The 26,037-nt window shown below is 35.4% G+C and overlaps 3 protein-coding genes and 2 pseudogenes across 5 annotated transcripts in view; 3 read left to right on the top strand and 2 right to left on the bottom strand.

Moving 5' to 3' along the window:
* LOC140744208 (prostaglandin reductase 1-like) overlaps window positions 1–12,766 on the top strand; it is a 315,424-nt gene extending 302,658 nt beyond the window's left edge. The window contains exons 1-2 of one of the 2 annotated variants that reach the window (XM_073075715.1): window positions 10,203–10,357; window positions 11,659–12,766. In XM_073075715.1, coding sequence (XP_072931816.1) covers window positions 11,674–12,681 — 1,008 coding nt within the window. In that variant the 5' untranslated portion in view covers window positions 10,203–10,357; window positions 11,659–11,673 and the 3' untranslated portion in view covers window positions 12,682–12,766. Of the gene's footprint in view, window positions 1–10,202; window positions 10,358–11,658 lie in introns of those variants that run through there. The other variant, XM_073075716.1, reaches the window with a different exon arrangement.
* On the bottom strand, window positions 285–4,678 carry LOC140744182 (uncharacterized). Of its 2 annotated transcripts, none has more exons than XM_073075674.1 (4): window positions 3,827–4,678; window positions 3,294–3,370; window positions 2,950–3,112; window positions 285–960 (listed from the first exon to the last, which is right to left on the bottom strand). In XM_073075674.1, the coding sequence occupies exons 1-4, from the start codon at window positions 4,164–4,166 to the stop codon at window positions 800–802; spliced, it is 741 nt and encodes a 246-aa protein (XP_072931775.1). In that variant the 5' UTR covers window positions 4,167–4,678; the 3' UTR covers window positions 285–799. The 2 variants fall into 2 exon arrangements, with proteins under 2 accessions (XP_072931775.1, XP_072931774.1); XM_073075673.1 differs by having other exon boundaries at window positions 289–960; window positions 3,291–3,370; window positions 3,827–4,672.
* On the bottom strand, window positions 4,738–7,536 carry LOC140744180 (prostaglandin reductase 1 pseudogene; annotated as a pseudogene).
* A 3,732-nt stretch (window positions 12,767–16,498) lies between the features above and the next one.
* Window positions 16,499–17,961, top strand: LOC140743993 (prostaglandin reductase 1-like). Its single transcript, XM_073075428.1, has one exon. The coding sequence runs from the start codon at window positions 16,758–16,760 to the stop codon at window positions 17,763–17,765; it is 1,008 nt and encodes a 335-aa protein (XP_072931529.1). The 5' UTR covers window positions 16,499–16,757; the 3' UTR covers window positions 17,766–17,961.
* Window positions 17,962–21,127: 3,166 nt separating this feature from the next.
* Window positions 21,128–22,664, top strand: LOC140744178 (prostaglandin reductase 1 pseudogene; annotated as a pseudogene).
* Window positions 22,665–26,037: the final 3,373 nt, after the last annotated feature.

The raw sequence follows: 26,037 nt of genomic DNA, 5'->3' as shown, positions 1-26,037 counted from the left end.
CGGACGTACTTTATATGACTGTTTCATGTAAAATATGGAATGTAATAACCCTTTAATGTCACTAGAATCCAATTAAATTCAAAAGGGTCCTTTCAACCCTGTCAGGATAATTTTGAAATATGTATTTTTTATTCTTTGCATTTATATTTTTCTAGTACAAGTCGATAGATTCTACTTATTATACGCTCATTTTGATGTTAGTTTAATTCATATTATTTTTAATATAATGTTAAGTTTTTACTGTGAATAAAACATATTTGTTATATTTTTAAAGTATTTTTATTAATAAATCACAAATAATTAAAATACTTGTTTTTCAAAAAATATACGTTAAAATAAAATGCCTATTCAATTTATATACGTTTAATAAAAAAATCTTGATTTCCAAAAAATACACAACAACAATTTAGACAAAACTACAGATAAAAAAATATTCCAAAAATGGCATATATTTATGTATATATTTTTGGTATAAAAACTCGCCTTATGAAGAAACATTAAGGTAATTCGACAAAATTATTTTTATGCATATAATCAAGAATTTCTCAATTGTTATTAAGAAAAAGCTACTTAAAAGAAATATTCTTCAATAACACACTATGTTACGTACAAAATAATTTTATAGCACTATGTGATTATTGACCCTTTATTCTATTATTCATATTTATGACTCATATTGTTCTTAAAAATCTTAAATTTTGCAAACTCGCATGAGTTAGCATTTTCCAAGACCGGGTCTAAAACGAAGAGTTTATAGTTCAGTTTTATCTGATTTATAACAACACATTAATAATGACTATCAATAAACGTAATTCCGCATTTCGACACTCTGCACATCATCATTACTCCACAGAGTCTCCAGTTCATAGGGAGAGCCTCTGACCACTTCGATGGACTCCCGGCTTTCCCAACGAGCCCGGACGAGACGAGCCATCTCCAGCCAAAGACGGGTTTCAAGCACTGGGAAAAAATAGAACAATGGAGAATATACAATGAAGAATAGAATAGAGAAAATACACACTAGCGGGCATGAATTCTGTTTCTCATTTTGGCTAAACTACACGTAAGTTTCATTTTTGAAAATTTAATACAATAAGAAATGTCTCGTAACATTATGTCGCCCCTCTATCTCTCTCAGTCTCGCTATTAAATATCATGACTTGCACAAATTAAATACTTAAATTACTACAAATAAGAGCTCCTTATTTGCTAAAAATCCCACAATATAAATGAGGAAATCTATATTCTAAGTTTTTGAAAAAAAATACACGCAACCTAAATATAGAACCTACTCCTTTTTAAAAATAGAATTTATTGTGTAAGTCTATGGTAAATTCTCGTATACACCAGTGAAAACAGAGTAGGTTCATAATACTGACGAATGAAGAATACGAAGAACACTGCAATGTAAGCGATACATCCTTACTAATATTATAAATCCGAAAGTAACTCTGTCTGTCTGTCTGTTTGTCTCTTCTTCACGCCTAAACCACCGAACCGATTTTAATGAAATTTTGTACAAAGATAGTCTGACACCCGAGAAAGGACATAGGATAGTTTTTATCCCGGAAATCCCACGGGAACTAGGGATGGCGATCTAAGATCGATTAATCGGAGGAGTGATCTTTTGGACCAATAAATAATCGATTATTTTAATCGATATTAGTAAGGATTTAATCGTAAACTATGCATTTGATCCAGTGATGAACTCTAGCAAAGTCGTTGTTCATGAGCCCACGAAGGTTTCAGAGTTAGTACGACCAATTTTCGCCAGATGGCGACACTGTCATTCCAATGAGGGTACGAATTTTCAGTTTTATGTATATTAGTATGTTATATTTTTTTTAAACGCGGGCGAGGCCGCGGGCGAAAACTAGTGTACAATAATTGCAAAAAGAGTAGAGGTGAAGGGAACGACCCTTAATTGTATAATTATAAATGCATCAATGTTGGATATGAGTAATCTTTCATAAATGTACCTATACTTGATTAAAGATAATTATTGACGTATGCAGGAAGACATGATAATGATAATATATCACATTATCATGATGATAAAAATAAATGAAATAAAATTTCCATATCTTTAAGCATATCTATGTAGAATATCTAAAACTATCTCAAGTAAAATCAATTTTAAATAAATTATATCTATACCAAAACCTGTTATATTATACAATACGATAAGATTTTTACAGGCGATAAATCAGAAGCTAGTGATAACTTGTGACGTCACATTACACTTACTATACTGTTAGAACAAAAATTTTACTGCATTTTTTGCCACATTATTGCATTTTTCATTTGGCTTTTTGTCATCTACACTAATATTACAAAGGAAAACTTTGTTTGTTTGTTTGGTTGTAATGAATAGGCACAAAAACTACTGGACCGATTATAAAAATTCTTTCACCATTCGAAAGCTACATTATCTAAGTAACATAGGCAATATTTTATATGAAATATATTTGATAAATAGATTTTGAGGCGGTACAAAGTTCGCCGGGTCAGCTAGTATATTATAAAAAGAAATAGTGTTATTAAAATGAGAGGGAATAAATATTAGTTCTTTTCCATCACACCCTATTGGGATTAAGGACTACTTGTACTATACCCTATTCTTAACGTACCCTTCGAGGTAAATGATAAAAATCTACAACGACAATTTCACTTTTTTATTATAAAGGAGTAGAATACGAGCATGCAGTCCACTTGATGGTAAGTGGCTACTACCGGCCACGGACATCTGTAATCAACCCCAGATAGGATTCCTATCGGAGGAGGTCGGCCACGTATGCGCTATCCCTGTGGACTAAGCTGGAACGCCTCGGGAAATTATGTCTCCCTTATCACAAACTTCAAACCGGAACACAGCATCGCTTAACACTGCTGTCATTAGCCGCACTGTGCCGCCGGACCACAGAGGGCTCTACCACCTTCAATACTTACAAAACAAAAACGCATAAGCAGTTAAAAACAGCGGATTGACGTGGCCCTCGATGACAGCCATGGTGTACATCAGAGCCCCAACCGTAGGCGCTTGTCTCAGGAACAACCCCCTGAGAGTCACCCCCAACCAAGGTAGGTACAGGTACTCGCTTAGTGGCGAACGCTAAAACAAACAAACAATATTACCATAAATCCAAATATAAGCCCAAAAATTAGAAGTCTTTGTATGAAACGACAGAGATTTAAAAAATCTTTAAGAAGAATGATAATAGATAAGCTATTATAATTCTTCATTATCTATAAAATAATTAAAAAGAATAAAATATAGTATCTGTAATTACCACATTTCCAGAGTTCCATATTAGTAAACAGCTTATTAATATGACCAAAGTGTCTGATGCTTCAATGCACCACATTACTCCTGAAAATATTTTATCTTATTACTCATTATTACACGCTAGTCAACTTAAGTGGGCTTGGAATTAATTTTAAAGTAACTACTTTTACAGTGCAATAAGTGTAATATTGGTCCATATATCAAACATTCTATTCATTAAGGATTTTTTTTAGTAGCAGACGAGCATGCAGTCCACCTGATGGTAAGTGACTACTGCCGCCCATGGACATCTGTAATCAGCCCCAGATAGGATTAGATATTCCTACCTGAGGTCGGCCACAGATGCACCGCTACCCCAGAGGACTAAGCTGGAACGCCTCGGAAAAGTCTGTTTCCCTTAACACACCCTTCAAAACGGAACACAGCAGCGCCTAACACTGCGGTTATTAGATAGAAATAGGTGTATGCCACCGGAGTCGAATCACTAAGGGTTCTACCACCTTCAATGAGAATGATGAGAACAGTATTTGGAGTACTTACTCGAAACATCGATGTCATCAATATACAAATTGTCATCCTTGCTCATCAGCATGAAATGCAAATCGTTGCTCAGCGGCTCCTCATTAAATGTAACCACTTCCAATTTAACATTAGCCACAAACCCGAGCACAAAACAAATGCCAGCGAAGAATGTAGCAGAAAGAGTTGCTCTTGAGTTCTTTCCGTGCAGTATTTCTGCTTGGACAAAGGTCTTATGCCTTAAGTACTGAACGCTAGTATCAATATAGTCAATTAAGGCACCAATAATAGGTATTTTTGATTTCGAATACGTCATATATTTCACTCCCATAACGGCATTTGCTGTGTCGCCGCTCGCCATATTAGATATAAATGTTTGGATTTAAACAATGTAAAATTTCGATGAAAAGCAATTAACTGGATTAATATAAATTCGTTTTTTTAATGATAAACAAAACTGGATTATTATAATATAAATTATTAAACAACAAATATATTTTAGAAAAATTATTGTCACTTACGATTTGACACTATTTTTACTATAGATGAAGATTTAATTTTTTTTTTAATAAAATATTTTAAGTATGTATAGTTTTATTCCTTTACATACTTTTTGTCATAGAATATTATCTTATATTTCGTATTGCTTTTAATAAAGATACCTACTGTAGAAATATCGCAAAATTATTAGAGAATATTACAAATAAACAAAACAGCTTATCTAAAATTATTAAAATAACTAATGTAAAAACTGAACTTCTTTCAAACTATGTATAATAGAAATAAACAATAACTGGTACATAAGGTTTGGTATTATAATTATTAACTTGTGAAATATAAATACTCATGATTTCCAGAATCATAAATTTGAAAATCCGGTATGTAATTATTAGTAAATAACCAAGAAATTGACTTTATTCGATAACTTTAAAATGTCATATTTTAAACTTTAACAACAGCTTTCCCTATATTTTCTCCAGCAAGCATTCCAACAAAAGCATCAAAAATGTTATCAAAACCTTCAGTCACGTGACTCCTGGTTTTCAATTCTTCGCTCTTGATCCAATTTCCAATTTCCGCAAACGCCTCTGGCCAACGATCTATCCACTTATGTGCCAAAAAGCCTTCCATTTTTAACTGCTTTAAGATTAAAGCAAGCTGCAATATGCTCGCTTTAGGTAGATCATTAAGGTCTTCATTATAAGCACTAATACAACCACATACAGACACACGTCCGAACTGGTTCATATGATTTAAAATGATGCTGCTAATTTCTCCACCCACATTGTCAAAGTAACAGTCCACACCATTTGGTGCAGCTTCTTTAAGTGCTTGATTAATATCAACAGTTTTGTAATTGATAGCCTTATCAATTCCTAATTCTTTCTCCAGCCAATCCACTTTGGCATCAGAACCAGTGAACCCTATGACTTTGCAGCCCTTGATTTTTGCAATTTGACCGACAATAGAACCGACGGCGCCCGCAGCACTAGTCACAACAACCGTTTCACCGGCTCTTGGCTGACAAATTTCCAAGAAACCAAAGTAAGCCGTCGCTCCTACCATACCGACGGCTCCGATGCCTAATTCATCAGGGAGGCCACTCAAGTCTGGCAATTTGTATAAATAACTATTCAGGTCATTAGATTCCGCTGCAATGCTGTAGTCACACCAGCCTTTATGTGACACCACTCGGCACCCAACCGGATACTTCGGATTCTTCGATTCAACCACAATTCCCACTTGAAAGCTAAACTGATCGTAGGGCACGCTGAACTTTGAATTGTATGCACGTAGATAAGGGTCCACGCTAATCCATTCCGCCTTTACAATGATCTCCCCATCCTTAAGAGGTGGCAAGTCATATTGAATTATTTCAAAATCCTCTCGTTTGGGAATTCCTTGGAAATGTCTCTTGACGACATACTTTCGGGCTTGTAACATTTTTATGTCTGAAAATTAAATACAAAACGTTTAAGAATCGAAGTTTTTGAGTTTAACAATTTATAGATGTTTTAACAACACAATAAAAGGGTGTACTTCCGTTTAGAACATACCTCCAATCGATCTGAATTTTGGTACACATATGGATTTTGGCTCCCTAATTAAGAATATCATACTCAAAATACCCGCAAATTATATTTTCAAGGTCAAATTGCTGAAAAATGATTTTTTTGATGGTTTTCCGCGTATATTGCAGCAAACATGAACGTTAGAGAAAAATGTTTCAAACAAAAGTTGTAGACGCTAAAAAGATCAACATTTTTTGTTCTGTATGTTTTCCGCATAAACCCAGTTGTTTGGGAGAAAAATGTGGTGCACTTCCGAAAACCCCCACGTCCGATCGATTTGAAACTTGGCTCGGACTTTCCTTTGGATGTTCGAAGACAACCCCTAAAGGGATTTTTGGCGCATACCCATAGTTACCGAGAAATTAAATGGTGAAAATTGCATTTTAGCACGCGCGTTATATTTATATAGTGCGGAGTTTTCTTTAGTCGGTAATGTAATTTTCCCTGTCCCAACCTAACCTAGCCAATAATATAGTATTGCGTATAGCCTAGCCTATAGTGTTTCGTATTGAATTGGTTAGGTTAGGTTGGAACATATAAGACAATATAAAACTAAGCGAGCAGGGCGCGGCAGCGCCCTGCGAGCGGGTGGGTCCAATCCAGACCTTACCTTTATTCATGAGCACATTTATATCGTACTCAAAATACCCGCAAATAATATTTTCAAGGTCAAATTGCTCAAAAACGATTTTTTTTTTTATGTTTTTTGCACTTTTTGCGATAAATATGAACGTTAGAGAAAAACGTTCCATACAAAAGTTGTAGACCGTAAAGAAATACATATTTTTTGTTCTATATGTTTTTTGCGTGGACCCAGTTGTTTCAGAGAAATATAGCAGCAAAAAAAATCTTTTTGAGCAATTTGACCTTGAAAATATTATTTGCGGGTATTTTGAGTACGATATTCTTCATCTGCGGGTCGAAATAGGTGTACCAAAATTCAGATCGATCGGAGGTATGTTCTAAACGGAAGTTTATCCCAATAAAATTATAACAATGACAATTTACAATGCATAATTTTATTAACTTTTACTTAATTATCTTTAAATCTTATAAAATCGCCTACTAAAGTTTATTGATGAATATTGAAATATAATTGTGATGATATGAATACTAATTTAAACTACAAGTGCCTTGATTATTTGTTTTGGTGCATTATTATATTTATTCTCATACAAAACTAAATATTTTTAAATGTAATTTTATAAACAGGTGGGTATATTTTATTGGAACTAAGTACCTACGTACAATACATTTTTAAATTTTATACCTACTATTCAATGTCCCAAAAAGACCAATAAGAACTAACAGTGTAAAGTCCGAGTTCGATCGTATTAATGCGTGATATGCACACTGCACAGTCATAAACGAAAATATGGATCATACACCATTATCTTATAATTTGCATATTCTGAACAATACTTGAACAAAGATTAACTTACCGTATAAACACCTTGGTAACAGCGAACTTACTTGCAAGACTCACGTATTTACAAGGTCTCACGTTTAAGTATTTGATTTGTGAAGTCACTTGTCACAGACGAATAATAATGTGTATTGGATACCCGACCGAACATCGTACCATGTGTACAGTACAATAACAACTGTTAGTAACCGTTTATCCAATAACGTTGCAGCTAACGACACACATCCGGTCGACAATAACAATCGAACTGTGGAAGAAATAGTGTATGGTCACAGTAGATCCTTATACTCGTACTGTGGTATGGTTTTATAGCAAAATTGTTTAAGTCAAAATGTAATTTTACATTTTGATATATCGTACAATTTCATAACGAAAATATAATGGCAAGGCAGCTAACGTAGCAAGTTGCATATTCTAAATTTGCAGTATGTTCAATTTGCGTTCCTTTTGTACTTCTAGGTTTACTACCATCCGGGGCGCAGATTTAATAATTGAAATACAAACTACTTATTAAAAATACGAAAACTTACTTTTATAGGTAAATATTTTAATAATTTTAAATTAATTATCTTTTGCTTTTACGGTGAAGGAAAACATTGTGACGACCCGCATGCCGGAGCGGTTACCATACCGATCTGACGCGCAGAGGGTCCCGGGTTCGATCCCCGGCCAGAGAGAAATGTATATGATAGATTTAGATTTCTGTTTCTGGGTCTGGGTGTTTGTGCATTTGTCTCTGTGTGTGTCCATGGCACCCACGATACAGAGAATCCTAGTGTGGGGCTGTGAGTGTAGAAAGCGTTTAATCTGCATATAATTGAGAGATCTTTAAGAAAGTTCTCAATGGTATTTATCTACAGTTTAGCACATACCTACCTAATATAATAACACATTCCTCTTTAGGGCTGTTGGAAGAAATGCCACTTTGAAATAAATAGTCCTTAGTGTATATTGCTATACTTTTTTTGCTTTTCTGTGCAAACAAATTATTTACATTTTATTTAAGTAGATACTTACTGTGTATACAAACACTTTAAAGATAAATAAAGTTTTTATTGTGGTCATTTATTATCTTGCACTTTGATAAAAGTGACGCGAATTGCACTCAAAGTAGATAACAGAATAATGAATAATGAAATAAATATAAGTTGATTTAATAAATAATGTAACCCGAAATGGAACGGGTTGTACAAATGTTTTCGCTCACACTTCTGAATCTCTTTAATGAGAGCGATTCTAAAGCAAGCCTACGAATGCCTCAACTTTGGAGTAAAATATTTATTGAAACATATTACGAGTATATGTAATATACACTTAATTTTTTTAGTACTCAGTGCACTTGGCAAATGTGGCTTAGAACCAGAGTGGCTTAACTACATTGTAATGATTTTTAACCTATCTGTATTTTTGTAATTTAAAAATGTTGTATAGTCCGCATAAAACTGCTAGTCCGCTCTGAATATAGAAATGAATCGCGTCGCCATAGTAAATTGTAGGACTACACCTCCTCGCAACAACTTCAGAGCGGACTATACAATTTTCATTTTCTCCATATTGTAAATCGTTATTTGTAGTTAGGCTACTCTGGTTCTAACAGCCTCAAATATCAACCTTCGATGACTTTGACCGTGACCATTTATCTCCCAAATATAACGGTGCATTCCTCTTGTCGATCGACACGCCGTTATTTTTTTTGGTTTTCCGTTTTGAAGGGTGTGGTAAGGGCGACATACTTTTCCGAGGCGTTCCAGCGTAGTCCTCAGGGGTAGCGGCGCATCTGTGGCCAACTTTAGATTGGAATATATAATCCTATCGGGGGTAGATTACAGATGTCTATGGTCGGCAGTAGCCACTTATCATCAGGTGGACTACATGCTCGTCTGCTACTCCTATATTATAAAAAAAATATATTCACACTTACATTTTTAATCAACTCAGCCACACTTGATGACTGGATTGGAACAGCATGTATAGCTGTCTCTGCCTTGTATCTTTGACAGAAATAAGTATATTATAAGATATTATTGTATATTGTATTATTTGTATTTCTGTCGAAATACAAATAATTCCGTCACAATCCATAAAAACAAGCATTACCCATTCAATAGCTTCAGGCAGTAATTTAAAACTTATTATTGTCTACTTTCATATTAAGAAAAATTAAGGATTAAAGTAATGTCAACGTCATTTAAAATATAATTAAGAAAATTCTTGATAGTTTAATGTTAATATTGTTTAAATATATGTAAGCTTAAGTACCTAATTTAAATTATTAAAATTGTTTATCCAGCAAAAAGCAAACCTTAAGCTCACAAACTGTAATATTTAATTATAATTTGGCATGTTATGGAGTTTCTTGAGACTTTTTTAATTACACAAACGATTTGCACGTGGGAGATAATTTGTGTAATATTACTATAATATATGTATATATAATATGACGAATAGTCATTCCCTATATCACACTCAATATATAAAAAATAAATATAAATCAATAACAATAATTTAACATACCGATAAGTTCACAGACCCGTTTAGATAATACGTATGTGGACAAAGACTTAAATGATGGTAAATGCACCAATTTCCTAGGAATTTTGAAATTGGCACCAAATACTAAAGTTATAAACGTCTTTAACAAACAAATTTGACTATCTTTTACAAAAATATATCTTATTTAATTAAGAATCATTATTTTCATCATGTTGTGTCAAATATATATTTTTTAAATTCTTATTCGGTTAGTTTGCGTATGATATCGACATTGGATACACATTCATTACTTCTATTTCACATAAAATGGCCAAAAACATAGACGTAACTCGTAAAAAATCACGAATTACGAGCGTAGTGGTCGTCAAGTGGAAGTATTTACTGAATTATGTTTAGTCACCGTGATGTTCGAATGTGTTAATTATCAGTAGGCCGGCGTCTCGCTATCTCGGACTAGTTTGTGACATACATCCACACCTAGGTATTCAACGAGTTGTTTTAATTCGGAGTGGACGTATTTAAGTTTAATTGCAAGATTCGCTGCTTACATAACAAAGAAAGGTAAGGTAGTGTTCGATTGGTTTATATTGTTGGAATGGTGTTTGCCTTGTGTAAATTAGATTTTTTATATGTAAAATTATTTTATACGTTTAATATGTAAAATTAATTCACGGAATTTAAGTGTGTAGCACAGTAGATCCTTATACCTACTGTGTGTAGCTAAATAATTTTCGTCGTTGTTTGTAAGCAAATGAACGAGTAAACTCGTATTTTACTTTATTGTGTAATAAATAAATCGTTAATCATGATTGTCGATTTACTTAGGTATTTAAAATGTAATTTAGTTTAAGCAAATATAGTATTATACCTAGTAGCCAAAAATTTAAAGAAATACAGAATTTTACGAAATGATAATAATAGAAATGATAATTCAAGTAACGAAAATGTTAACAGTGATAATAATTAGATAATTATGAAAGCCAGTTTTCAACCAGAAGATTAGAGAAGATTATTTAAAATTATATTGATTTTACGAGTAAAAGAGTTTCAGAATAAGGTCATAAATTTTTATACCAAATTTTTATAGACAACCCGCCAAAACCGTTTATACTGCTATATAATCTTTACTTCTACATATTTTAAGCAGTTGGGTTTATAATAATTTATTTATTAATAATACTCGAGAAACGCACCAAATCTTAATCAAAGTCAAACTAAAATAATAATACCTTATCAAAAATATATGAAATTGACATAAACATAATTAATAATTGTAATACTAACCATAATTTTATATTTTCATGCTTTTTTGCAAAATAAGAGAACATTATATTAATTGAACACTGCTAATCTATGTTGAACACCTATTGTATAACCTTATTTGCAAATTAAGACTGATTTCATTTAATTCATATTTTTGTGAAACAGAATGTTTCTCGCTGTTATCTTTATGATCATGTTGTTATAAAATGACCATTTTTATCTACTTCGTCGATAATTTTAACTTCAAATTAACTCTGTACCTACTGAAAACATTTAATTATTTGAAACAATACTAAATTGATAAATACTGTAAGTACATAGATGGGTACAGGAAAATATGCATAATACAAAGATAATTCCATTGTCGCGTACCTACTTACATTGTGATTTAGTCAGTAACTACTTATTAGCAAAACAATAGGTACACAAAAAATACTGGCCTTGACAGATAAACATCATCCTAACAGATTAAATAACACAACAATTTTTGATACTGGAATTGTTATCAAAATAATTGTCTATGCTGTTATCTTTTATCTTTGTTAGATAGATATACATGTACATTTTTGCACCTTATATAGCAACTTTGTTATTTTCAGATAGTAATAATCACAATGGTTAAAGCAAGAAAGTATGTGGTGAAGAAGCATTTCCAAGGTGTCCCAAAGAAAGAAGACTTCGAGTTAGTGGAGCATGAGCTTCCACCGCTAAAAGATGGAGAAATACTTGTTAAAGCTGAGTGGATCAGTGTGGACCCATACCTTCGTGCGTACAACGCAAATGTCCCAGTTCCTTACGACCAATTCAGTTACCAAGTGGGACTAGTAAAAGATTCTAAAGACCCCAACTACCCCGTCGGGTCTAGGTTAGTCTCTCACAAAGGATGGTGTGACTACGCTATTGTCAAGGACGAAGAGATGCCAAACCCAGCAGAGAGAATTTATAAGCTGCCAGATTTAAAAGGTCTGCCTCCATCTCTGTGTGTTGGCGCAATAGGAATGCCTGGATTGACTGCCTATTTCGGATTTCTCGAGATTTGTAAACCGAAAGCCGGTGAAACAGTCGTGGTTTCGGGCGCTGCTGGTGCCGTGGGGTCTTTAGTCGGACAAATAGCAAAGATTCAAGGCTGCAAAGTCATCGGATTTGCGGGCTCAGATGACAAAGTTACGTGGCTTGAAAAAGAACTGGGATTCGACAAGGGATTAAACTATAAAACGGGGGATGTAACTAAGGCTCTGAAAGAAGCAGCGCCGAAGGGGATTGATTGTTACTTTGACAACGTTGGTGGAGAACTAAGCAGCATCATCATTAACCAGATGAACGCGAAAGGTCGAGTGTCTGTATGTGGAAGTATTAGCTCATACAACGACGATCCGACAAAACTGCCAAAGGCAACGCTGTTGCAGCCAGCTTTAGTGTTTAAGCGGTTGACGATCCAAGGCTTCATAATTTGGGACTACAAACCCCAATGGGAAGAAGGACTAGTTAAGCTCGTGGAATGGGTGAAGAGTGGTCAATTGAAAGCGAAAGAACATGTTACAGAGGGCTTCGAAAACCTGTTTGACGCGTTTATCGGAATGCTGGCTGGAGAAAACTATGGCAAGGCTGTTGTTAAAGTATAATACCTCTACTGTACTTACATCATTGTTTATTGTTAGATGTAACTTAAGCTGTTGCAGTGTTTGATAATAAAAAATTAAAACATTATAGGCGTTGTTTTGCTTAAACCTTTCGGTTATGTAGATATACGAGATATTTTTACAATATCGCGTATGATAACTGTTTTAGGTATTGTCGTAATTTTTATATTTCAATTTAATTTATAAAAAGATTATAGATAAATAGTTATGACAAAATAATGTTATGTATGTAAAATACTAAACATACATCGAATTAAGTCTGACATACCTACACACTATAATTATCCTTGATTCAATACCAGTTCACGTACCAGTTCACGTTCACGTATCACGTAGCACTAATGAGTATTCGGTGACCTTCCTAAGACTAACACGGAAATTACTGTTTACTAGGCTTGGATATAAATAGATACACAGATTTATAATATGTACATACCATTACATAATTAATCATCTACTTAAATATTATATTTATTTCAATATAGGTACTATAATATAGAGCAAAATAATAAGAGTACAGTATGTTACTACCTTTATTAAGTATACAAAAAGTTGCAACAAGTTAGTATGGACATGATAATATGGAAGTAAACAGATACAACTATATAGGTAATTATACCTTTATATCTAATGAATGCTAACTCGAGTGACTGCACTCGAGTTAGTATATGTAGCTAAGCCATTACATAATAAACATTTCACCTGTGCCCATTAAGATTCCGTTATTTATTGTTTTGACTTTGAAATTGTAACATAATGTACTAAATTATTATTCGAAAGAACCATTATTTACAATCCTTTAAAAAAACATTCACATAAAAGGATTCCATTCTGATTGCCACCTACTTTGGCTACTTGAATAACAATTGAATACGTATTGCGTATCACTACATTTTTGTCTTACTATGTAGATGTACATATACCTATCTAAATATATATAACTCAAAGGTGACTGACTGTCATTTTTTTTATATATATAATATAGGAGTAGCAGACGAGCATGCATTCCACCTGATGGTAAGTGACTACTGCCCATGGACATCTGTAATCAACCCCAGATAGGATTAGATATTCCTACCTGAGGTCGGCCACAGATGCGCCGCTACCCCTGAGGACTAAGTTGGACGCCTCGGAAAAGTCTGTCTCCCTTACCACACCCTTCAAAACGGAACACAGCAGCGCCTAACACAGCTGTTATTAGGTAGAAATACGTGTGGCGGTGGTGCCGCCGGAGTCGAACCACAAAGGGTTCTACCACCTTTAGTACATAGTGATCTATCAACACACAGCCCAAATCAATGGACGGATCGGGCTGAAATTTGGCATGCAGAGAGATGTTATGACGTAGGCATCCGTTAAGAAAGGATTGTGATCAATTCTACCCCCAAGAGGATAAAATAGGCGATGAAAATATTACTAACGCGAGCGAAGCCGCGGGCAAAAGCTCGTTTACCTATATGTCTACTCTGTTATCATGCCACTTATCATTGATAAAGTCGAAAATTAGATATGCGTGCCTGTGATTAGAACCTCGAAAACTCAGTAAGGTTGATTTCAAATCACTATTCTGTAACTATTCTTGTTGAACAAAACAACAGTTAATAGTTAAATTTTCTATGAATCCACAGTCCTACGAATTTCTTACCTTTGAGTTTAAAGCCAGAAGCCATACATTCTCCTACTCGGGATACGTGTAACTCTTCTTTTATCTCTAGCCTAAAACCGACAAAATATGGATCGCCGGGCAAGACAAGTGTCATGACAAGAACGCAGCCATACTATGTCGCTGCCCATTTCCCTTTTTTATAATATAAACGTAGGAGACGAGCATGCAGTCCACCTGATGGTACGTGTCTACTGCCGCACATGGACATCTGTAATCAACCCCAGATAGGATTAGATATTCCTACCTGAGGTCGGCCACAGATGCGCCGCTACCCCTGAGGACTAAGCTGGAACGCCTCGGTAAAGTCTATCTCCCTTACCACACCCTTCAAACCGGAACACAGCAGCGCCTAAAACTGCTTATTAGGAAGAAATAGGTGTGGTGGTGGTGCCGCCGGAGTCGAACCTCAAAGGGTTCTACCACCTTCCAACTTTCCTTTCCTTCCCCTTCACCTTCCCTATTTCTCTTTCCACTTGTCGAATGTGTGGCTGTAGCATAGTGCTGTCCGAGTGTAGAAGTCTACTTTCAACGAAAACGTGTATCACAGTAACACCACATCTATTAGGACTAGGTCACCAACACATTATCAGTTTTGTACTACTTCTGTATTATAATTTATCTACCTACTATAAAAATATCACTAATTTTATACTTACTCAATGACGACATACCTGCTGCTTATATCGTTTAATTGATAAATAATTAATTTATCTAAATTTATATCACTAAATTATCTAGTGATATAAATTCAGATTAATTTATACGAACAAAAAAAATAGATTTTCAAGAAAATATCGTTAAACTTTATCAATATTTAGTTCTGGGAGAATATTTAAATTTAAATGTTTATTTTGCTTGGACTAATATATCATTTTCCTACGTATCATATTCATGTTTTTTTTTATAATATAAGAGTAGCAGACGAGCTTGCAGTCCACGTGATGGTAAGTGGCTACTGCCGCCCATGGACATCTGTAATCAACCCCAGATAGGATTTGATATTCCTACCTGAGGTCGGCCACAGATGCGCCGCTATCCCTGAGGACTAAGCTGGAACGCCTCGGAAAAGTCTGTCTCCCTTACCACACCCTTCAAACTGGAACACAGCAGCGCCTAACACTGCTGTTATTAGGTAGAAATAGGTGTGGCGGTGGTGCCGCCGGAGTCAAACCACAAAGGGTTCTACCACCTTCAACATGTACATTGTACATTGTTAAATAGACAATGATTTATTTATAGTTAATTCCACGTACAAGCAATTTGTTATAAAGCTATTAAGAAGATAATCGAATTATTAAATCGACGTACGGATAATAGGGGACACTGGGAAAAAAGTAACAGCAAAACAAAATAAATTACCCTATATCAATCAAAGTCATCTTGGAGGTCTTGAAGTCTTGTACTAATATACGTCTTGTACTAATAGTCATACGTATTATACGTAAGTTCACACTAGTGATTAAAAGTGTTATAACTCTACAAGTATCTCCGTTATTCGACGGTTCATGCTGAAGTTTCCCAATATAATAAAGTACTCTGTGGTCTCCGGACCAGAATGCCGCTCTGTTAACTCGAGCGCCGCCATAGTGTCGTCTCCACTTCACATACCCGCATCTGTGTTTAAATTGTAGTATCAAATGAGTCACTTATTATTTTAATGTAATGTTATAAAAATGCGATATCGTTAATATCCAAGCTTCTTATTAACGACGATAACATCTATAGTGCTATATAATTAAACATTGACATAAGACGGCTTAAAAATCTTCCAAACGACTCAATTAATTTCGATAGTTGTGGAGTCGCCTCAAATACCCAACTGTTTGAAAGAAATCGTGCGCATATAGCGTAAATGAGAAATAAGGAAGTAATTTAAAAAAATACACCCCTAAGGGAGTACAATAGAGATTGAAAGTAGGTAAGTTTGAATAACAATTTTAAAGCAATCACTATAATGCATTTGGCTTTCTGGTGGAAAATAATGAAACCCCTATTTTACCGTTTATGGAAATTCTACTTCGGCTTTTTTAGTGCAGTCGGAATTATGTTTTTTACGGACGGAATTATGTCTTGTAAAAAAAACTTAAGATCCGCATCCGGGGATGTGGGCGGTAAAAAGTCCACATCTGCATCTGTCAAAAAAATTGTATCCGCAACATCCCTAATTTCAACAAATACGTCACTAACGACTAGACAAATTTTCCTGTTTATATGAAAATTATCCCACTTTTGTTTCATTCAAAATACAATTTTACTTTTGTACCCGGTCTCCTCTACGTTTATCTTTTAGATTAAAAATATCAGTGTACACGTAAGTAACTTGTGGTTATAGATATATTCACATCTATCGACGATAAATAATCAGTATCAAAACGGTCGACGAACACGCAATATGGTGAAAGCGCGTAAATACGTAGTGAAGAGAGCCTTTCAAGGACTTCCAAAACGTGAAGACTTTGAAGTGGTCGAGAGTGAGTTGCCTCCCATCAGTAATGGTGAAATCCTCGTCAAGACCGAATGGGTAAGCGTAGACCCATACCAACGTGCCTACAACTCCAGATATCCCACACCTTACGACCAATTCAGTTTCCAAGTGGGTGTAGTTCAGGACTCCAAAGACCCCAGATACCCTGTTGGTACCAGAGTTGTATCTCACAGGGGATGGTGCGATTATTATGTGGGCACTCCTGGAGGAACAGAGAAAAGTCTCAACTCGACTTACAAGTTGCCGGACCTAAAAGGTTTATCACCTTCTCTGGGCATTGGTGCCGTGGGCATGCCGGGAGCTACAGCTTACTTTGGATTCCTGGAAATATGCAAACCTAAGGAGGGCGAGACAGTTGTCGTGACGGGCGCGGCCGGCGCTGTTGGCTCCATAGTTGGGCAAATAGCCAAAATCAAGGGCTGCAGAGTAATTGGATTCGCGGGTTCGGATGACAAGGTACAGTGGCTAGAGAAGGAACTTGGCTTCGATAAGGTATTCAATTACAAAACTGTCGATGTAAACAAGGCTCTTAAGGAGGCTGCCCCGAACGGTGTGGACTGCTACTTCGACAACGTTGGCGGGGAGATCAGCAGCATCATAATTAAGAACATGAATACCTATGGACGTGTATCAGTCTGTGGAAGTATCAGCGCTTATAATGAAGATGCTTTGGAAGGGCCCAAAGCAAGTATACTGCAGCCGTCTATTGTATTTAAAGAGCTAAAATTGGAAGGGTTTATAGTCTCAAGATGGATAGATCGTTGGCCAGAAGCCTTCGCTGATCTCACTAAATGGATCTTGAGCGGGCAGCTGAAGACCAGGGAACATGTGACCGACGGTTTTGACAACATTTATGATGCATTTATCGGAATGCTGGCCGGTGAGAATACAGGAAAAGCAATAGTAAGAATATGATATTAATGTAAATATATAAAAATGAAATAAAATAATTGAAATATTGTTTTAGATACAAAAATAATATACATTTAGAAAAATTGATGTGAATAGTAATAATATAATTATGCGGAACAATAAATAAAATGTAGGTTTCTGAAAATTCGTTTTGTTATTTAAATATGGCACTTATACATCTGTGATTTTTTTAATCATAATCATGATTTATCTAAGACTAACCATTTTTTTATACTCTACATATAAGTGATAAGTAATGTTTAGTTAAAGCGAATTTATAAATTGTATTTATTATTATTTTTTCACCGACGAGTCCCATAGCAAACCCCTGTTAGTTGGTTAGATGCTTGCGATTGGACTTAGGAGGCCATTGGAACCTCTCCCCTCTCCCTGGCTACAGCAATGGAAGTGTGTACATACACGTGTTACATTAAATAGGATTACCGAATTAAATACGTTTGTCATGATACATTGACATAATTCTAAGGCCTTGTTATCAATACATTACACTGTTATCATATCACTTATCAACTCGTGAACAGATCGATGTCCGTTTCTATTCAAGTTCAAGTTGATACGTCTTTGCACCTTAATACCTTTAAATCATATCATATCATTTATTTTCTAAATTTCATATTTGTAAACATTTTTATAAATCCGCGTCGTTAGCTTATTTTGAATTAATATCTCAGTATCAGAGTATGTTTAAGAACTCGAGATGGGTGAGAACGTGTCTGGAGAAAGAGTCAAGAATGGTTTCTGCCAATCATTACAAAGAAAACGGTGAGTTTTCATGGAGGGTCTGTTATGGTTTGGGGAGGAGTAAGTTTTGTGGTTTTTGTGGTGATTGAAGATCGTCTAATGGGAGTACGGGACATCGAAGACATCCTTTCAGACCATGTTTCGCCATACATGAGGTTTATTTAATGCAAGACAATGCCCGATCTCATACAGCGCATTGCGTTTCAGATTACCTTTCGGAGATCGTTATTCTAAAAATGCAATCATATAAAACAGTTATTGTTATTTGGAAAATAAATTAAAATATTAGTTTTAGCAAATATTTCATAATTTTATGTGTTATTTTGATAAAAAGCTCTAAATTTAACTTGGGCCACTTTCCGTGCCGCTGAGTATGTAAGGTTTCGGCCAAAATGGACGGAAACTATGGCCAAACTCTATCTAGTTAATCTAGTATGATATCTAGCAAGCGCTCAAACTAAAAGAACCGTTGAGAACGCGCCCGAGCGTAGCGAACCACAAAGCTTGTTCACCACATGTATTTAGATACGTGTTTAAATATTTTTTCAAGTGTTATCCTTAAACCTAGTTACGTGTAACTTTAAACATCAAAATATATTATATAAATGAGTATAATATCTACTCGCGTTTAGTATCTTAGAAGACGAAAATATATATTTTTTTATTATAATCCCTCATTTCACTCAAATGATTAAAAAAAAAAAAGTAGATACAAATAAATAGTGTTGCTTTTATACCCTGTCTCCCCTACGTTTCTATGCATTACAACAAAAAATTAAACGTACCTATGCGAAATTAGCTCGTGGTTATCTTCGATCACTTATAAGATTTAGATACACAATCAGCGCCAAAAAAATTGCCGCGACGAAAAGAGCACCTAAATAGACATTTGGGTGCGCTTTTAGGTTAGGTCAGAATGTATAAACCATTTAAATTGTAAAGTCTGTTACTAAACGTACAATTCTTACTATTGCATGCCCACTTGGTTTGTTCGGGTAACATGGTGACTCTGTTCTAACTTGAATGGAGACGCTATTGTTTTATATTTTTTTATTTAATTTAATTATTTTTTTCTTTTTTTTTTTTGTTATATAATAATATTTTTTTTGTATAATATTTAAACATATGCCCGTATTACCTAAAAGGTTAGGCAATGAGTAAATAGTAAATGAGTGAAATTAAATTATTAAGTAAATTATTATTTAATATATTTTATGATGTCTTTTCATCCAACTGCCGCGGCAATAGTCATAGAATTATTATAATAAAGTCTATTGACGAACGATACACTAAAATAAGATTGCTTAACATAGCCAAAAAAGAGATACGGAAAAAAATAAAAATCCATCGAAAAGACTGGTTTCCAATAAACTCACTTTATCCAAGGGAATTAATGGCACCCTGTTGATTCCGTATTTTTATTTTTACTCGACTGCCAAGGAAGGGTTATGTTTTTTGCACGTATCTTGTATGTATCTTTATAAGAAGACTTTAGCTGCACTGCATTTTATTCCCTCGGATCTAACATACGGCTGGGTGAGGTTCGACAGTTATATTCGTCTCAAATATCCAAATGTCCTTAGATAGGTGTTGGAAAAAATCTAAATTAAAGAAAAAATATACAACGGATTTCTGTCACTACAAAGTAAGCAAGTAATTTAATTAAACAATAAAAAACCCGACTGGCTAAAACTACTACTACTACTACTATAAAGGCTGAAGTAGAATTTTCAAATACAGTGAAATAGGCGTTTCATTATTTTTATCAAGAACGCCAAATAAAAGTTTCATAATAGGTATCTGCTTCAAAAACAAATGTTCAAACAATATTATCCTATTTTATCCTCGTAGTGCTCATTCACGCTATATAAAGAACCTATGTGTAAAATTCCAGCACGCTAAAGTTCAGCGGTTTCCCTTTACGTTGGTGTCTGGCGCAGCAATTTACGCATTTAGTCAGACAGTCACCTCGATGTGTTATATATATACATGTATACATCATATAATATGTGTGTAATCTCCTTTTAATTTCCTTTATTTTGATACCCCACTCCATAGGTTTGGTTAACTTTTTTTGAAATATTACTATTTCGCGCCAAAAATCCGCCATTTTGATTTTTTTTCTAACACCTATCTAAGGACACTCGGGTCATTGAGACGAATATAATGACACCTTACTTGTCGACATTCAGCCAGCCGTTTGTTAGATCCGATCAAATAAATAAAGACAAACAAACAAGATACGCGCGAAAAACATAACTATAAAATATATTGAAATACACATAAACATAAAAATAATTGAAATAAATGTTGGTTTACTACATATTTCTTTAGTCGGCGGCAATATATTTCGTTGGTAACGGCGTAAACAGCTTGTTGATTTTTTAATTAAATTACTTGTATTTGGTTATATTTTAATTTTAAACTTATATTTGCATTATAATAAATTGTGTCTTCACATTACTTTCATTGATAAATTATTATTAGCTTCATTAAAATTAATTACTTCGACCTAATAAAAATATTAAGTTATAATTTATAATAACTTATTAATAACCGTATAAAGTAATGACAGTTCGTCTCCACTAATTTCTTGTCCAAGTTACAAACCTGTCAAAGTGATAGCTTATGACAGCTAGCTTATGTCGTAAAAATTTATTGCTTTTGGTAAGCAGTTTTTTGAAAAACACCGTTAAATGATAGTGATAAGGTTGATTTTGCATTAATTTTAGATTCTGTCGCTTAGAATTTTATAAACACGTTTGACGCCACTTTTTAAGTTCATTTTTGTATGGGATTGTGTATCTAGATTCTAGTTCTTATTAGTGATCGAAGGTGGTTATAGATATATTCACATCTATGGGCGGTAATAATCAGTATCAAAACGGTCGGCGAACACGCAATATGGTGAAAGCGCGTAAATACGTAGTGAAGAAAATCTTTCAAGGACTTCCAAAACGTGAAGACTTTGAAGTGGTCGAGAGCGAGTTGCCTCCTATCGTTAATGGTGAAATCCTCGTTAAGACCGAATGGGTAAGCGTGGACCCATACCAACGCGCCTACCACTCTAAACATATAACGCCTTATGACCAATTCAGTTTCCAAGTGGGTGTAGTGCAGGACTCCAAAGACCCCAGATTCCCTGTTGGTACTAGAGTTGTGTCTCACAGGGGTTGGTGCGATTATTATGTGGGCACTCCTGGAGGAACAGAGAAAAGTGTTTACTCGATTAACAAGTTGCCAGACCTAAAAGGTTTATCACCTTCTCTGAGTATTGGAGCCCTGGGAATGCCTGGAGCTACAGCTTACTTTGGATTCCTGGAAATATGCAAACCCAAGGAGGGCGAGACGGTTGTCGTGACGGGCGCGGCCGGCGCTATAGGCTCCATAGTTGGGCAAATAGCCAAAATCAAGGGCTGCAGAGTCATTGGATTCGCGGGTTCCGCCGACAAGGTACAGTGGTTAGAGAACGAACTTGGCTTCGATAAGGTATTCAATTACAAGACTGTCGATATAAACAAGGCTCTTAAGGAGGCTGCCCCGAACGGCGTGGACTGCTACTTCGACAACGTTGGCGGGGAGATTAGCAGCATTATAATCAATAACATGAATACCTTTGGTCGTGTATCCGTCTGTGGGTGTATCAGCGCTTATAATGAAGATGCTATGGAAGGGCCCAAAGCAAGTACATTGCAGCCGTCTATTTTTTTTAACCAGCTAAAAGTGGAAGGGTTTATTATCGCAAGGTGGTTAGAGCGTTGGCCAGAAGCCTTCGCTGAACTCACCAACTGGATCTTGAGCGGGCAGGTGAAAACAAGGGAACATGTGACAGAAGGTTTTGACAACATTTATGATGCATTTATGGGAATGCTAGCTGGTGAGAATATAGGAAAAGCCATTGTAAAAATATGATCGAGAAAGGTATAGTACGTCCCTGCCGCTTTTTTGCTCGACTTGGCGGGGCACTCCCGTGCCCCCAAATACTAAAATAAATTATTAAATAATTTGAATATCATACTAAAATAATGTAGGTATGTATGGGTAATGTAATAAGTAAAGGTGTGGAACATTATTTTAATAATAATGTACGTCTAAATCTAACGCTTCTGTTTTATTATAACCGTTTTTGTTTTCTTGTTTAAATACTATATACTTTTATACTTTTATGATTTTTTCAAATTGATAATAAGGGAACAATACAAAAATAAATGTTTTTAAAAAAAAACTATCTTTATTGATTAAATGCAAACCTAAAAGTCGCATTCTACTTGTACACCCTTACACTCATTACCGCACGCTATTCCACTTGCGAGCGTGGTCAAGTGAAACGAACTATGTAGATTGTAGACAATAGCAAATTCTTACTTATATATTTCTAAAGAAAAACCTGCACAGAAGGATTAATAATATAATTATCTTACCAATGTCAAAAGATAATAAGATGCAATTTACGATCATAATTTGGTAATTAGTATAAGATATACAACTAGGTTAAGTATAAATTAAAAATAAAAAGAGTCACTTACCAAAGATATATTGTGGAACAAAACAAAATCACGCGCCGCGGTACAAAATACGTCATAGGTGACATTTAACGACACCAATTACAAAATAAACGTTTTAACAACTCTACATAAAAACTAACTTATCCTTTAATCTTAAACTTTAAAAACTATAAAGAGTACAGATAACATTAGTCTTAAAGTTAGTGTTGTGCAACATCATGTTAAGTATAAAAATAATAGTTCTTACAATATTTTAATCTAAACTATTACTGACCATCCAAGTACTTTCCAAGCTATTCGTACAATTTCAAAACATAAGTAGTTTACCGTGATGTCAATAACACCCTATTATTTTTTATTCTATTTTTAATAGGTCCTAATCTATGAATAGGTCTGTGAATATAACTATCTTTTTTTAAAGGGTTAATTATTAAAAAAATAGTGACGTTTTACCTTACAATAAAACGTTTATTAAACATACTTACCTTCTTCCAAACCTAATAAAACATGAGAGTAGCGTACTTGACTTTCCGAACGTTTCCTATTCGTGGTCTCTGTCTTACCTATCTATCCGTCCCTTTCTAACGGTCCGGCGACCCTCTCTCACCGTGGCAGAGGTTTGCAGGTAGCTGCAATGCCTCTTGCGATCATTGGCTCGCATGTTTTCACCAGGCAGAGTTGGAGTATTAGGTTTGGAAGAAGGTAAGTATGTTTAATAAACGTTTTATTGTAAGGTAAAACGTCACTATTAAACTAACTTGACCGTTCTTCCAAACCTAATAAAACATGAGAGATTTGTTTGTTTTCGCCTGGTGAGAGAGGACGCCAAGGTGATGTCATAATGAAACTATTTTTAGATTTGTACCAAAAATAATATATTTCTGTAATTAAATTATATTACAACATAAGTATAACTTTTCCAATAATAAGTAATCACTGTATATTAATTTCAATCATTAGGAGAAAATAAATTTGTAATCAACGTTTCATTACGGTTATCTAATGAAGGTTCAACTTCCCGTTGATAGAATTTTATGAAAGTATTAGCAGACCTCCAATTTCCCCTAGCCAATATATCATTAAGAGAAAAGTTTTCAAGCCAATTCTTCGACGCCACTGCTGATCTACAACTTCCAGGGCTCGCATCAATTTTGGCCTCTTTTAAATAACGCTTCACCCAGCCTGATATCACCGTATTGGATGCGGGCTTTGCTTGACCTGCAGTTGTCAGAAATAGACATTCACTCATTGCGGATGAAAGTCTTCTATGTTGCGATAGTTGTATCAAGAGACGAATCCAATGAACGGGGTCCAGAGCCTTATTAGTTGTATTTTTTATGAGCTTCCAGTAAGACTGCCGATGGGTGATCGAATCTGTTTTTGACCCAAAGGTTGGTTTCAAGATTATGTATTCTTCAGATATAATACAATGTTCGGGGGAAATTTTTAATAAAGTTAAATCATGAATACGTCTTCCCGAGCATAAAAGTAAAATAGATGCGGTGTGACATGATGCTTCATATAAGCTTTTAGTGTCTGGGTTTTTCGTTGCCAAGTAATTCGCGAAGGTATCTATATCCCAAATGGGTGGTTTTAAGAGTTTAGGTTTAGCTAAGCTTATAGCTTTTAATACTTGTTTAACAAGGATGTGGGAGCTTAATTTATACCGGTTGTTTGGATCACAGAATGTGGAAACCACAGATTTGTGGACTAGTATGGTGTTTAGGGCGAGCTTGTCTTTCTGATGTAGGTCAGCTAAAAATCGAGCCAGGTCAGATCCAGAGGGTTTGCATTTATTAACTTTGTTCTGTTGGGTCCAACTAAGCCATCGATTCCATGCAGGGCGATATGTGTTCAAGGTCGATTGCCGCCAACTAGATGTAAGTAATATTCTTTGCTCTTCAGTCCAATTTTTCAGGTGCTCATCCCACCCCCACATCGCCATATTTCGAGGGTCATCTCTTTCACATTTGGAGGAGGAAGACCTGTGGACACGTCTATCAGAACTCGGTCGAGATTCTTCAGGGTGAACGGGGCTGATAGAGCCCGGTGTTTCAGATCGGGCCTCCAGTATACCTTCTCCCAGCGTGGGGCTACTATAAGATAAATTCCTCGAGCGCGATTGAGGTGAGCCAATATTTTGGGTATTAGATAAGGTGGAGGAAATATCCAAGCCAGACTGAAACTCCAATCGATGCTCAGAGCATCGTAGATACTCGCCTTGTTGTCTCGTCTGTCTAGAGTGCCGTACGTATCCACCACATGAGCTTGTTCCGAGGCAAATAGATCTACCACAGGTGTCCCCCATTTTGCAAATATTCTGTGTGTGATCTCCGGTAGGAGGTGCCACTCTGGTGTCATTTTTTGTCGTGACAACCTGTCCGCATGACCATTGTATTGGCCAGGAATGTGGTAAATCGAGACATGAATCTGGAAATCGTCTAAGATCGCAAACGCCTTGCGTGTTAAATCCATTAATGCTTTGGACTTGGTGCCTCCTTCGTTCCGAATATACGAGACCACTGTCATGTTGTCGCTTTGTATGTGAAGTGCTGTGGATTTCAGGAGTTGACAATGATCGCGAAGTACATTGACTATTGCAATCATCTCCTTCAGGTTGGAATGTAAGGACTTTTCCTCCGAGGTCCATTGGCCCGAGAGAGGTTGGTTGTCCAGCATTGCTCCCCAACCTACGTCGCTCGCGTCGGTCACTAGATGATGCACTGGGGCATGTACGTGTATTTTGGACCGGACCTTGTAGTGCTGAAGCCACCAGCGAAGTTCTGTCATCGTTTCTTTCGAAAGGGGTAAATACCTTGAAGACTTTTTCAACGTAAGGTTTAGTTGCTCTTGAAGGTAGCGATAGTGCAGACGCCCTCTGGGGACTACAAAACTGGCGAAGTTCAGAGTTCCAACTATTTTTTGTAATTCGATCAGATTTGCCTTCCTTATGTGTAGGAGTTTTGAGACTTGCTTTTCCAATTTGCATGTTGATCTCTGTGGGAGAT

The sequence above is a fragment of the Epargyreus clarus genome, unplaced genomic scaffold, assembly GCF_041222505.1.
Source record: "Epargyreus clarus isolate Ecla_fem2 unplaced genomic scaffold, WU_Ecla_fem_2.2 ptg000008l, whole genome shotgun sequence".
In the NCBI taxonomy this organism is placed as follows: domain Eukaryota; kingdom Metazoa; phylum Arthropoda; class Insecta; order Lepidoptera; family Hesperiidae; genus Epargyreus; species Epargyreus clarus.
Note: the sequence above shows the minus strand (reverse complement) of the source record. Positions and strands in the feature narration are given on the sequence as shown.